This window comes from Hipposideros armiger, unplaced genomic scaffold (genome assembly GCF_001890085.2).
Source record: "Hipposideros armiger isolate ML-2016 unplaced genomic scaffold, ASM189008v1 scaffold_128, whole genome shotgun sequence".
NCBI classification, from domain to species: Eukaryota; Metazoa; Chordata; class Mammalia; order Chiroptera; family Hipposideridae; genus Hipposideros; species Hipposideros armiger.
Window position 1 is genome coordinate 1,316,113 of NW_017731478.1, and position 15,069 is coordinate 1,331,181.

At 48.5% G+C, this 15,069-nt stretch overlaps 1 protein-coding gene across 1 annotated transcript in view; it reads right to left on the reverse strand.

Annotated features, from left to right (window-relative positions):
* DNAH10 (dynein axonemal heavy chain 10) overlaps positions 1–15,069 on the reverse strand; it is a 122,719-nt gene that overhangs the window by 52,858 nt on the left and 54,792 nt on the right. The window contains exons 33-41 of the mRNA XM_019648882.1: positions 14,289–14,411; positions 9,852–9,986; positions 8,084–8,272; positions 6,879–7,023; positions 5,369–5,514; positions 4,013–4,165; positions 3,013–3,128; positions 2,212–2,216; positions 210–301 (exon numbers count right to left, since the gene is read on the reverse strand). Of these exons, the coding sequence (XP_019504427.1) occupies positions 210–301; positions 2,212–2,216; positions 3,013–3,128; positions 4,013–4,165; positions 5,369–5,514; positions 6,879–7,023; positions 8,084–8,272; positions 9,852–9,986; positions 14,289–14,411 (1,104 nt within the window). The remainder of the gene's footprint in view (positions 1–209; positions 302–2,211; positions 2,217–3,012; positions 3,129–4,012; positions 4,166–5,368; positions 5,515–6,878; positions 7,024–8,083; positions 8,273–9,851; positions 9,987–14,288; positions 14,412–15,069) is intronic.

Genomic DNA, 15,069 nt, shown 5'->3' on the forward strand with positions numbered 1-15,069 from the left:
ATTTCAGTTTGGGACTCTTGCTCTATGTGCTGCTAACCAAGCAGACACGTGTCAGCTCTGAGACCGTGACGCTGACTGGTTTTCTTCTATGTATTCCAGTTGTCCCCATGTCATTGCATGGACGCCTATGAGATGAAGTGCCTTCCTGCTGTGTCCCACTTGCAGCTCCCTGCCCAGTGACAGCGCCACAAGTGACGCCAAGGCCTTACTTTGTAATCCATGCCTTCGCCGCAGTTGGTTACAACGCAGAGCAAGCCCAGGGCTTTGGCCAGGTCCTTGGTGGTCTCAGTTTTTCCAGTACCTGCTGGGCCAGCAGGGGCCCCACCCAGATACATGGACAGCGCCTGTTATAAGCCAAATGCAAAACATATGCTGTCGGAGTCACGTCAAGACACAGGCGCCATCACCCATTTCAGCACTGTGACAACGTATGCATTACATATGGCAATGGGCAAGTTCACACCCACCTTTGCTGACGGTCACCGCTTTTAACATTTCTGTTTATCCACTACCTTCTACCGACCACCCCCTGCCCCCACCCAGTATGTAGGGACCAGTATGCTGGAAGCTGTGCCTACCCTGAGGCCAGGGCCCCAGTAGTTCCCAGAGCTGAGGCTCACGGGACACACCTGTGCTGTAAAAGAGTCATCTCTGCCTAAGAAAGGTCTGGCCCTTTGTCTCCAAAGCCTCGGAGCTGACCTCAAAGCCCCTGGAACATCCTGCCCAAGAAGAGTGTCCTTGTTTATCTGGGGACTTTGGGGCTATGCAGGACGAACTAATAATATGATTGATGGTGGCGGCCTTGGGCCACGTGGTATCAACCTGACTTCCAGGGAGGTTGGAGACTAAGGTTAGCCATACAGGAGGCCAGTAAGATGTACTTGACCAGTCCCCAGCTATACCCTGGGCACCAAGGCTTGGGTAAGCCTCGCTGGTGGCGATGCTGCCACACGGAGCCACCAGAAGAAACACACGCCCTGGGAGAGGAGGTGAAGCTTGGCCTGGTCACTCCCAGGCCCTGCCCTATGCATTTTCCTGTGGCTTTGATCTGCATCCTTTTGCTGTAATAAACCATAACCATGACCATAATGGCATTACTGAGTTCTGTGAGTCCTTGTAGTAAATTATTGAAGCTGAGGGTGGCTTTAGGGGCTGCCTGAACTTGCAACAGCCCAATCTCAAAAGGAGGCAATTACGTCATGTTCCAAATGGAAACTCCTTTACAGATTTGTAAAGAGTGACACCCCTTACTATCGGCATTAGTGTCCTGGGGCTGCCATGACAAATTACCAGACCGGTGGCTTAAAACAACAGAAATGTCTTCTTCCAGTGCTTGAGGACAGAGTCTTAAATCACGGTGTCGGCAGGACCACGCTCCTCCCAAAGGCACTAGGAAGGACCGTTCTTGGCTTCTGGTGGCTGTAGGCATTCCGTGGCATGTGGCCACATCACTCCAGTCCTGCCTCTGTCTTCACATCACTGTCCCTGTATCTCTGTGTCCTCTCCTCGTCTTACAAGGACATCAGTCTCTGGATTTAGGGCCCTAATCCAGGATGTGCTCCTCCCAATCCTTAACTAATTAACTCTATTTCAAAAGTTACACTCTGAGGTTCCAAGTGNAGAGTCTAAGGCTTGACTTGATTTCTGCTGGAATATTAGCATGCATTGAAGTCTTTGTAGTGAGAAGTCAGAAAACCTGTGACCCGTATAAAGATATCAATTCACTACAGAAACGTATGCGATTCTGCATTGGGAGTGTGTGAGGTCACTTTTTCCTTCACGCAGGGCTGGTGATGAGAAGGCATTTAGGGAGGTGACGCCCTCTCTTTCTGGCCGCTCTGACGTCATAACTGTGCTGCACAATGGGGGCTGTCCTGACATCCTTTAAGGGAGCGGCCTGAACGCCAAGAAAACACGACTCAACAAGCTCATTTTTTGAGGTATCTTTATAAGACAGTGTGCGGAATACTCGTTTCACAACTAAACTTACTCATAATCTGATGCCCAAGAGGGTCACTTGTTTTGCCTTCTAAAATGTGCGAAGCCAGCAACGAAGCAAGTAAAGATGCTCCGAGCTTAAAGGGGTGTTTAGGACAAAGTCACCCCACCAGGACATCAGAGAGCGAAGAGGAACGAAGTAACAAGGTAACGCTGCCCCAGCGTCGCTGCTCCACCCTGGGAGCCAGGCCCTCCCCTGCAGGTCATACTCACCTGGTCTGGGCCTGACACAGGGTGTTAATGACCACGGACTTGCCCCCGCCTGTTGGCCCCACCACCATTGTTGTGTGGCGGGTTAACATGGTCTCGAACATCTGAACCACTTTGTCCACCTGCGGGATAAAATTCGCAGCTGGGTGAAAACACGTCTTTGTTGTTTTTTTTTATTAATAAAAACAGCTTCATTGAGCTATAAACTGCATACTACACAATTCATCCCCTGCAAGTCTATAATGAAATGATTTTTAGTGTGTCCCAAAGGTGGTGAAACCATTACCACATCCAATTTTAGAACATTTTCATCACCTTTCCCCCTCAAAAGCCCTGTATTCAGTCCTCTCCCCCAAGTTCACTCCCTCCAGCCCCCGCACCCACGAAGCTACTTCCTGTCTCTATGATTTGCCCATTCTCGACACATACATGGAATGATAGAAATGGGATCACACAACATGTGGCCTTTGTGCCTGGCCTCTCTCACTGAGCATCATGGTTTCAAGGCTCGCCCACGCTGTGGCGAGCGTCAGCGCTCCGTTCCTTTTCATGGCTGAGGGATATTCCACTGTGTGGATGAACCGTATTTTGTTCCGCTGATGGAGATTTTCATTGTGCCCACTTTTTGGCTCTTACGAATAACGGTGCTATGAACATTCGTGTACAAGTTTTTGCGTGGACATATGTTCGCATTTCTCTTGGGTAGATAGACACCTAGGAGCAGGACTGCCAGATCATATGGTAACTCTAAGTGTAACTTTCTAAGGACCCAGGCTGTTTTCCAGAGCAGCTGCACCGTTTTACNAGCCAAGGTCTCGAATGCTTTTGCAGTTCAGCTCCTTCCCACGGTCATATAAGTAGCCTTTTTCCAACAGCAGTTTCAGGAGGGCAATCGGCTGCTGTGTGCCGTATTCATCCACCTCAATTTTTTTTTAAAAGACAAAAAAAAAGAACAGGCATATCAGAAGGCAGCACGCATGCTGACATCTTTACTCTCTCAGGGCACTCTGGGTGCAGTTTCATAGAGCTTCTCAAAGTTTGCGATTATGTATTAATTTATAATTAGTTTTAAAAAATCTGTCTCCTTCGCTAGACTGTAAGCTCCATGAGGGCAGGGACTACATATGTTTTGCTTATCTCTGCACAGCATCAGTCCCATAGGAGGTGCTTAATAAATATGTTAATTGGATGGGTGGATATATGGATGGATGGATAAATAGGTGCGTGGATGAATGGATAGATGGATGGATGGACGGACGGATGGATAGATGGATGGGTGGATTCTGGCTTTGCACACAATCCATCGGGAAGATAGATTTTCAGCGAAAAAAAAAATGGTTCTGCAGAAATGATACCAATTCCAGTACTAAGAAAACTTTGCAACTCTCAGGCTCTGGCCACAGAAGGATACTCATTCCATGTGCTAAAGTTCCCCTCCTTTGGCAAGGCCAGAGGAATTCTTGGGAAATGTCTGCCCTCACATGTCCTGTGTATATGGGGGTGAGCACAGTGTTATCATCGAAAGAACAGCTCAACTTGGAAACCGCTTTACTCAAACCCATGCTGGATACAGTTCAGCGGCTGCCTGCCTCCCTCTTTTAAGAAGCCGAGGAACACAGCCAGTATAGGCAGAAGTCCCTCTGTCTACGAAGAGCATCCGGCAACCTCGTGTCCTAAGCTGGCTCCCATAGCCCGTGCCCTGCAGACGTTACGCAGAACGGGTGGGTAGGTGCTCTCACACACACTCGCTCCACACACCCAGCGACACGTCCAAGCACACACGCCGTCCCACCCCTCCCCCTACCTTTGGCATGTTCATATCATCCATGAAGACCAGGAGGCGTTTCCCCATGGAGGGGCCGTAAGTGTCTTTGGTTCGTTTTTCCACATTTGCTTCTAGATTTCGTTGGATATCCAGGGACGTGGTGCGGGAGGAGAAATAGACTGTTAACACAATCTGAAACAGAGGCCATTCAGAAAGTTGGTCTTTTCTTCACAGTATCAGCAGTAAATGTTTCACCATGAGCTATAGCATCTCTTTTACAAATTTACTGGCATCCAAACTAACTTTCTCATAAGCCAATGTGTCTGTACTCCATTCCTTTTTCAGTATGAAAGAATTCCCCTCTCCTGGCAGGCTGTATGAGGCCATAACGAGTTGCCATGTGTGGCCCTTGGGGACAATGTGAAATGGGGGGTCTTGGCTCTGCACAGTTCTAGCTCAGTGATCTCCAAAAAGTCGTTTGACCTTTCAGAGCCTCATTCTTCTCATCTGTAGGATGATCTAATAACACCTACTTGGACTACTTCATAGGGTGATTCTATCCTAGGAGCTGAAATGGCAAGAGCATTTCAGTACAACAAAGCAATAGTCAAACATAAGCCCCTCTCATGCCCGCTGCGTCTTAATAAACAGACAGGTCAAAGAACGTGAACAACCTCTGGTTCCATCTTTGGAACTAACTGCTGAGGGAGAGGTGAGGGAGGCCCCGTGTCCCCGTGTAGGGAGCCTGTCCTCCCTCAGGCACAGGCACTCAGGGCCTCTCCCTGTGCTCCCAGAGCGCCTGTGCGGGTTCATCCATCAGCGAGTCTCACGCTTAATGTGTCTGGACTGCCTGCAGCATAATGGGCCCGTCCCTTGAGTTTCCGCCGCAGGAGATCTGGGGTATTAATACAATAGTTTAACTGAGCTTTTCAGGTAATGCTGCTGGTCTGCGAACCACTGCCTTGGAGAATACCCTCCAACTAAGGCAGCCGCGAGTGCGCACGAGCTGAACAAGTGGCAGCTGAGTGTGCATGTCCCTGCAGGGAACGTGTCTGATGTGCCTTGCTGGGGCCATAGCACCAGCTGCCGAGTCCCAGGAGATGGGTGCTGGGGAGGAGACTTCTGAATGGGGCCTCCCTTTGCCTTACTCCACAAACTTGTAGGTTCCTCTAGCTGTAAACATCCCTTCTGTGCCCTCCACATGACGTCCTTACATCTAAATACACCTCGTTGGCATGTGCCAGTGTGTGAGTGAGCTTGACCTTCACAGGTGTCCGGCCAGTCCTCCTCGCATCCCTTCCCAGGCCCGTTGCAAAGCCTGCTGACACCCCCTGTGGCTCCATGCCGGGGTGGTTTGTTACGCAGCACTTGATCACGAATACAAACACTCCTTACGTTCGTCTCTTTGTTCAGGTGTTTGAGGAAGTTCTGCGTAGTGGCTGTCTTCGAGGTGCCAGATTCACCAACCAAGATAACAGGCTGTTTAATCTTCACCATCTGTTCCAGCACCCAGGCAGTGCGGGTCGTGTCCACTGTGTGAACTAGGAAACATACGAAGGACAGGAGTGTCACAGACACGCCAAACGGTGAGCGTTCAGCAACTTGGAGTTTCACAGAATCTCATACATCCCGTAAAAAGTGTCAGCAAAAACCTAAGATGTGACCTTGAAATTGTATAGATGGGTGAAACCTTCTTCTTAGAAGCGCACTTCCCCAGCCATTGCTTTTAATAGCTTTATGGAGTTATACCTCATATACTGTAAGCTCCACCATTCTAAAGGTGTGATTTCATGAGGTTAATACATGTCTCCAGCTGTGTGATCGCCACCACAGTCCAGGTTTAGAACACCCAAACTGCGTTAAAACCCAGTTCTGACTCGAACTCAGGATATTAAAAACTGATCCTCTCAACTGCTTGTATCCCTCATATCAGCAGAATCTGCTTTCCTGACCAACAACTTCCTCTGAAGAGAAATACAGCCTCAGATGTGGGTCTGGCTCACTCCTACATGGGCAGTGTTTAATTCTGATCCGTTCCTGAGAAAATAGGTATGCCTCATTTGGTAAGAACGCTAAGAACCAAACTCGGATACATTAATACCTTGGTTTGCGAGCATAATTTGTTCCGGAAACAAACTACTCGTATTGCAAGACATCACTCGTTTACCATTTAAAATGTATTAGAAATGTTTGCTTGTCTTGTGGAACACTTGCAAACCACGTTACTTGCAATCCAAGGTTTTACTGTATTTGTTTTGTGAAAATATCCAGCCTCTACATTCCTATTTCTCCTGTGCAGGATCAAAATGAGAGTTAGACAAGGTTGGAAGGTGACCTGCGGTAAACAATGGTCTATTTCGCTCCAATCGTAGACATGGAAATACAGACTCCACCTGGCACGTGCTTGATATGAACTAATGCCACTTGTTCCCTGATCTAAACAGTCAGAGGAATGCATTCAAAATATGGCTCAATATACAAATGCCTGCGGCACACGATTTTTCAAGGCAGCACCTCTTATAAACCAAACGCTGGCTGGTTTGCTCCTCTTTCATTGCCTCCCACAGCCAGCCAGCAACATGGGCTGAAGGGAGCCCATGGACGTGTGAGGGGGAGCAGAGCAGCACCCACTCCGCCCCGCCCCGCCTGTCAGAATCGGCCTGCCTGAGGGGGAAGATGAGAGTCCCAGATGTCTGGAGATGCTCAGAGCTGGCAGCACATAAAAGGAATCGAAAGTGCCACCCTCTTGGCAAGGCCAAGGGCTCTCTCTCCTCAGTTTCTCCCAACCAGCCGTCTGGCGGGGACTCAGGGTGCCACAGAGACCACAGGATCTTTTTCATTTCTTCACGGAATGAGAACCACACACTCTTAAACCAAGGAAAAAGGGCTTTTGGCTCTCCCTTACCCAGGATGTCATTAAATTTCCTCTCATGGACGTGAACATACTCGGGGACTAATTTATTCCACGGTATCCATTTCTTCTGCGCGGGATCAAAATGGAAGTCATACAAGGTTGGAAGGTGACCTGCAGTAAACAATGGTCTATTTTGCTTTGATCGGAGACATGGAAATACAGAATCAGCTCTGGCACATGCTTGAAATGAACGAACGCTATTTGTTCCCTGGACAGCAACTTAACTGAGTACTCGGAACTAATACTACTCATTCACTAGACAGGTACTTACTGGGTACTTTCATCCAAATACCGCTTATTCACTGGCAGATATGTACTGGGTTATTTTGGATGGACGCTACCCACCCCTGTCCACTGGACAGAGACCGACTGTCTAGAAATGCAACGGTGGGCAGACAGCCCTGGTCCCTAGGCTTCCAGTTGTTGGTGGGCTGGGTAGGGGTAGACAGAGACAAGCCAACAGGCAGTGTCAACGCCGAGTGCCAAGTTCTATGACAGGGGAGTACAGGTGGTACCGGCGCCCCATGGGGGCATCTCACCACGATGGGGCAGGGGAGAGGCTGAGAAGCACCAGGGGCCACAGGGAGCGTGGGGAAGCACAGACCTCCCCTCCCCCACACCAATCACAGGGGTGCTATGCAAGCCCAGCTTTAAGAGAAGTTCCCTCACACACCTCTGCCCCAGGCAGAGTGCCACCCGCAGGTGCCTAAGCTAGGGGGCACAAGTTTAGATTCATCAAGAAAGGCCATCCAAAGGGATTGAGCATTTGCTAGGGCAGTTCATGCANGTATCCTGTTCGTTGTGCTGGTTACTCTACACGTGCTGAAATGTCACAGAACTATACACACACACATCAGAGAGAGAGAGAGAGACGGCCAAACCTGGGGGAGTCCAAAGCAAGTGTACCTGAGTTAACAGCACACGCTGCGTCAGTTTCCCGGTTCTGACAACGTGCTGTGGGCAGGCGTGTAAGATCTTATTTCTGAGGGAAGCTAGGTGAGGGGTACATGGGGACCCTGCACTATTGTTGCCACTGCTTGTGAGTCAAATTATTCCGAAACCAAAGTTATGGTTTTAAAGAGAGAGACAAAGCAGGAAACTTATGAAGCCACACAGACAGGCATGTCCCGAAGCCCGAGGCTGAGGCAGACGCAGGGAGGGGCTTGGGGCGCCCTGCGGCCCCAGTGAGGCCTCACCTTGGCCCAGAGGAAGCCCTCGGAGAAGAGCATGATCTCGCAGATCTGCTGCAGGTCGGGCACAATCACCACCACCGGCCTGAAGAGCGCCTTCACCGACTCGGGCAGCTCCGTGCGGCCCGCGTAGCCAGGGTTCATGGTGATGAAGATGCCCATTCGCGGGTCCAGTGAGATCTCATGCCCTTCAAACTAGAGGGCGACAGGAAAGAGGGGGCTCAGGCTGCCGGCCCAGCCGCCGCAGGGGAAGGGAGGCTTGGGTGAGCCGTGAGGCCATCCATTTTCATGGGTGTGAGGTGGTCCTTGTTCTTACGGCCTGAGCGTTCTGGGGGGCAAGCCTAGACTAACCCCCAAACTCTGATATGAATCAGGGTCTCTCCACTTGAGAAGCAGCTGGTGTTGGGAAAGAGTGCAGCCTGGGGCTGATTCGAGGTGTTGTGTGACCCCCAACAGGTCGCTGAACCTCTCTGAGGCTCAGTCTCCTTTTCCGCAAGGTTGTGGAGATCCAATGAGACAACACATGTGAGCGTACCCAGCCCGTGCACAATGCATGGATTTTCATTCATGGGAGGCTGTCACCCTTTCCCCNTCCAGCTGGGGAACTCGGTCTAGCCTCCCCCATGCCTGTGGGACGTCTTTTCCCAGGGTTTCCTAGCCAGGCCCTGAGACAGGGTTCCTAGCTTGGTCCAGAGGTTTGACCCATAAAAGAAAAAAGAAAAATACACGAAAACCATTTGAGTTAGTCACCAACATTTGAGAATTAGGAAACATCCCACAAAAATCTGGATTGCTTGCTTCTCTGGCAAACTGGAAGGTCTGACCGCACAGACCTGCTTTTGGGCATGGGAACAGTGAGCTGAAGCTGACAGCAGCTGCCCCTGGGGGCAGTCCACCCCATTCTTTTCTTAAATCTGAGACTGAGCATCAACTGCTATTTATCCCTGGTTTTGATGCCTAGTTTCCTTATGGTCAAGTTAAGAGAAAAGAGAAGTGTTTCATATGCCCATGTATACTGGGTTGCATGGTAGGCCCCCCCCTCCCCAGAAGATGTGTCCATCCAAAACCTGTGAATGTGACCTTATTTGGGAAAAGGGTCTTTGCAGATGGAATTCAGAACCTTGAGATGAGATCATCCTGGATTACCCAGGGGGAGCCTCATCCACAAGTATCCTGACGGAGGGGACAGCATGTAAAGATGGAGGTCAAGACTGGAGTGATGCAGCCACAAGCCAAGGAGCCCCGGGGGCCGCCAGGACCTGGAAGAAGCAGGAAGGACTTCCCCTAGAACCTGCAGAGGGAGCAGCCCCATCTTTACTTCAGACTTCTGGCCTCTACAGCTGTGAGAGAATAAACCTCTGATGTTCTAAGCCACCCAGTTTGTGGTGATTCATTGCGGCCATCCTAAGGAAGTTAACCCGCCATGTAATGGGGCCCACTTCCATCACTGATGCCACCTGCTGGGCCCCTGGGGGTGTCTGGGTTCACAAGCCCTGGTTTACACACCATCTGCCCTGGCAGGTCTACTCTGGCTCCAAGGCCTCAGGTGTTCAAGCCACACGATGCTTCANGGTCAGTTCTGGTCATAAATCCCGGGACCCCCACCTCCCAGATGATGGGAACACATGACCCGCCATATTGGTTCAGACAGGGTCACGACAGGGAGCCTTGTGTCTTCCTTGTCAGTAACCTGGCATGTTGCAGTTTACCCATTAAAATAAAGGGTTCACCTTTAGGAAAGATGTGCTCTTTGCCAACAGGGACCCTCTCTTACCATATTGAGGTCTGTCTGAGGAACTATTGTCTTCAGCTTCTCTCCTTGTCGCCCGTCCACTATTCCTTCCACTATCACGTCAATGAGATAGGGCACATATTTCTCAAAGAGATTCTGCAAATCGCCTTGCTCCGCCTGTAGGAGAGCAGAATTCCAAAGCATCTTCAAGGGTTCCCTTATATACATGGGAGTCAGGGTAAAGCTTTTGTTATCAAAAGCAGGGGTGAGAAGCAGCTGATGAATGGTAAATTTGGCAGGTGAGTCAACTCCGATAGTGTTTTATGTTTGTAGAGAAATTTGGGTTTTATAATACTTTCATTTCATGTCACTGCCATAGAGTCTACCCCACCACCTGGGAGGGTGGTGGGATAACAGGTCCCATTTGACAGAAAGATGGCTGATTAGCTTAGAGTTCAAGTGCCATGGCCACAGTCATCAGCAAAGAATGCAAAGCAGTGGAAGGCCCCTCTCCCTTCCAGGCACTGATGGCCACCAGGGATTGCACGGGTCCTCAGACAGCTCTCTCCCCCAAATGATAGTGCCTCAAACGGTCCTCAAATGTTCCCTTGGGTCTTCTCTGGGGTAATGATGTCCTGACTTCCAATGCACCACCAGCCTAGTGGTCCTTCTAGAGATACACCCTGTGTCCCTTTAAGAATGTAGTCATGGTATCCTTGGTATGGTCAAGCCACAACCTTCACACAACTGTCACATCCATCTCTGTCCTTTTCAACGAAGCTTATTGCTAAGACAAGACACATCCCTGAGCAGCCATGTGACACATCACATGGTTTGGGGTCAACTGAAATCATCGGATCTCAATACATAGCAAGCTAGGTCCTTCATACACGGGCTTCATCCAACTGAGCAAAAGAGGAGGAGGTGGGCACCTCGTAGGGCAGCGGTTCTCAACCTTCCTAATGCCGTGACCCCTTAATACAGTTCCTCATGTTGTGGTGACCCCCAACCATAAAATTATTTTCGTTGCTNACACACCTGTCCACATGCCCACACATCTGCCTCTTGCTCCGCCTGTCTTCAATTCAAGGGCTTATAAGGCATCACGCTTTAAGCCAAGTGTTTCACTTGTTTCTTCATTTAACAAAAACAAAAAAGATGCTGGGTACTTAATTCATTTCATCAAATTCACTGCTAAGTCCTCTGTCTTAAAAGAATAAGAAAAGCTGTTGCTATGGGGGCACGTCTTAATGAGACCAAACAGACTCACCGCTCTGGGTTAGTGAGCAGGAGCCCGTTGAAAACCCGCGAGAGATCGCGAAGGTTAAAGATGTAGTGGAACTTGGACGGGGTGGGAGGCAGGTCCTGCACAATGTTCTTGTAAAGTGCCAATGTACAGCATGTCAACTTGTCACTCACAGCCACGATGCTCTCGTGAAACACCTAAAAAATGAAAAGACCCCTCCTATGTCTCCCAGTGGCTGAGCAGAGAAGCAAACTGTGGTCTCTCTGCAAAACAGAACCTTGTGCAGCCATGAAAAAGGATGAAGTGCTGACATGGGCTGCCAGATGGATGAACCCAGAAACATGATGCTGAGTGAGAGAACCCACATGTTGTAGGACTGTACTTAGGTGAAATGTCCAGAACAGGAAAATCCACAGAGACGGAGAGCAGACTGGTGATTGCCAAGGGCTGACGGATGGGGTGGAGTGAGTACTTTCATGGTGATAAAAATATTCTGGAACTAGACAGTGGTGATGGCCATACAACATTGCGAATGTACTTACTGCCACTGAATTGCATGCTTTAAAATGGTTACAATCACTAATCGTAGGTTATGTGAAGCATACCATAATTTTTTAAGAGGAGATAAAACAAAAATTAAAAGAGAAACCCATCACCTGATCTGCTTTCGCATGAACTGACATGTCAACATGATGTGAAATGAAAGCCCCAAAACAGCCCTCGGTTTGAGTTTTACTGGTGCAGACCTGCTTTGGAAGCGAATGCCTTAAGGTAGGGCATGAACATGCCAGGTGCCCAGTTACTGCTGATCACACCTGGCCATGCCACACCTTTACCTTTCCTGCCTGGCCCCTGAAAACTCTGACTATACCAGCCCCACTTCAGCCACGATCAGAAGGTCGTTATTTAAATGAATGGGTTCCATTTGCGGGGGCCAAATAAATCTTAATAATAACAGGATTGCTGGTATCTAGTGAGTGTCTGCTATGTGCTAGCCAGTGTGCCACGCACTTTACGTGCATTTTTCTCCTTTCATTCTCCTGAAACCTAGGGAGGTGGGTATCATCATTATCTCCATGTTCCGGATGAGAATGGAGTCTAGGGGAGCTTGCCCAAGGACCAGGATGGGGACTGACCCCAGAACCCAAGTCCCCTAGTTGATTTACTGCTGTTACTCAGTGTAACTCAGGGCCACATCATGACTTCCNTAGGTGTAGACCCACGAGAAACGAAAACATATGTCTTCACAGAAACTTGTACATGAATGTCCACAGCAGCACTATTCATGACAGCCAAAAAGTGGGAACAGCCCACGTGTCCATCAGTGGACAGATGGAGAAGCAAACATGGTCCATGCATACAACGGAACACGAATCAGCCACAAAAAGGAACAAAGCACCAATACATGGACAGGGCCTGGAAACGCAATGCTCTCACTGAAGACACACACTCCATGACTCTACTCCTGAGTCCTGAACAGGAAAGTCGATACAGGCAGAAAGGAGGTTCGTGGTTTCTAAGGGCTGGGGGTGCAGGGAGATGGGGGTAATAGCTAAAAGGATTTCTTTTGGGGGTGATGAAAATGTTCTAAAATTGTCTATGGTGATAGCTGCACACATCTGTGAATACACCAAAAGTGTGGAATTGTACACTTTAAATGGGTGAACTGTATGGTCTGTGAATTATATTTCAATAAAGCTGGATTTTAAAAAGAGTTTCTAAGAATGGCCCGGGGCTGTTGGTGCTGCTTGTGCAGATATGGCAGCCGGGGTAGCTGCCGACTGCACGCTGGTCCACGGGGATCTGGGCCAGGCCCTTGTCCACATGCGTGCACATCACCAACCACAGGATTTGCTCGTGTTTGACTTTCAAACGTGGCATAGTCTCCATTCCAAAAAAATCACAAGAAGTAGATACTCCGGATACTCAGTTACAATAATATTGAGTCCCCCACACACACAAAGAAACCCCATTTTATACTATGTGGAAACATCGTGCTATGATGCTACAGGCTGCTCCAATGTTTGCATGAACTACCAACTGCAGGAGCTGGCATCTCCAACCTACTTCTGGGAAGGGAGATGGCCTCACCTCGTAGCCGGCTGTGAAGGCAGCCAGCCTGGCCAGAGACTGCTTCCCGGAGCCGCCGAGGCCCACCAGCAGGGCGTGGCCGCTGTCCAACCGGATGATGCGGTGCACGCGCGTCAGATGCTCCAGGGCGTCGTCAAAGAGAACCAGGTTCATCTTGATGTTGCTTTCATTGTACTCCTCAAGGATTTCCTGAATGGGAAAGAATTTCAGAGGGTCACTGGGTATCCAGAGACACTCTCTCCTTCTGTCCAGGAGGGCTTAAGAACGGAGGAGAGGTTTTTCTCAGTGTCTGTGGTCACTGAAATCAGTAAGTCATTTGGGTTGATGGGACACCCTGTTCAGCGTTCACCACCAAGACTTCCACCTGCTGGTTTGTGACTGGTCGGCAGCGAGCCAACGCTGATAGCAAGGCTCACCTAATGCATGATGAGGAGGACTATCAGAGAGTCGGGAGAGTGTCCCCAGACCTGACTGTGTACTGGAACCCAGGGCCCTCCATCAGNAACCATAAAATTATTTTCGTTGCTACTCTATAACTGTAATTTTGCTACTGTTATGAATCATAATGTAAATATATTTTTGTTTTCCGATGGTCTTAGGCGATCCCTGTGAAAGGGTCGTTCGACCCCCAAAGGGGTCGCAACCCACAGGTTGAGAACAGCTGTCGTAGGGACAAGTCTCTCAATAGCTGGGGTTGGCTGGACCAGGGTTGCCCACTACAACCTGTAAGCCAAATCTGGCCAGCCACCTGTGCTCCTTATAAAGTTTTATTGGTACATAGCTACGCCCATTCATGTACTGTGGCTGATTTCATGCCACAATGGCAGAGTTGAGTACTTACAAAAGAAACCACATGGTCCACCAAGTCTACAATATTTACTCTCCACCCAATTTTACAAGAAAAATTCATCACCCCCTGCTCTAGGCTATCAAAATCCCACTGGCTGTGAATTATCTGGAAATCTAATAAGTGTGTCTTCCATGTTTCCATTCAATTTATTGATTAACATTAAAAGCTCAAGGTCATGGGCAGGTCAAGGTCAAGGACACGGCCTTCAACTACCAACATCCCTCTGGGTTATGTCTATCCAACTAGCCACTGATGCTAGTAACTTTAAGTTCATTTTAGAAATCACTTTCACCTTGTTTTGTATTTGATTAACCCATTTTTTCCAGTATGGTTGATATTTCAAGTTTTTAGGATCCACATACACCATTCCACATCGAGACACAGTTGCGGGGGAAGCATACTGTAAATCCCCAACCTGGAGAAATAAAGAAAATCAGTCATGTCTAGAGCTATAAACAACTGGACTATATGTTTAAAAGCTTTTGCTTGTGCAGTTTTTACAACTGCATAAAACCCAGGTCATACCCAGATTAACACAGCTGTCATGAGGCTTCTAATTGAACACGTAGGTCCATCATGAAAAATTATACATCTCAGATGTTGCACTTTTTACTTTTCTATTACTATAAAATTAAGGTGACATTAATATGCTGTAGAATAGCTCACAAAAATAGAAAGGCATAAAGAGGAACATAAGCTATCCAAATCCCACCACCAAGAAACAAACATTGTTTTGGAGTGTCATCCTTTCGGTCTTTTTTTTTTTTTTTAACACGGTTGAAATTGCAAATATAAAACATAATAAGTAAGTGTCTAAACCAGAAGTATGACCATGGCTATCTCTCTTTCCAAGAAAAAAAAGGCACAGTTCAGCCAGCCAGTGAGGTAATGATGTGCACGAACACTCCTGCATCGACAGTTTTGCAGGTCAAGTCAGAATGGCATAAACATCAAGCTAAAGTGAAAGCAAGTCTCAGGCCCCCAGCTGTGAAGCAGGTTCAGGGGCTATGACAGAAAGTTTGAAAAAACAAAAACAAATAAAGATAAGATAAAGACAAATAGTATGAGAGAAA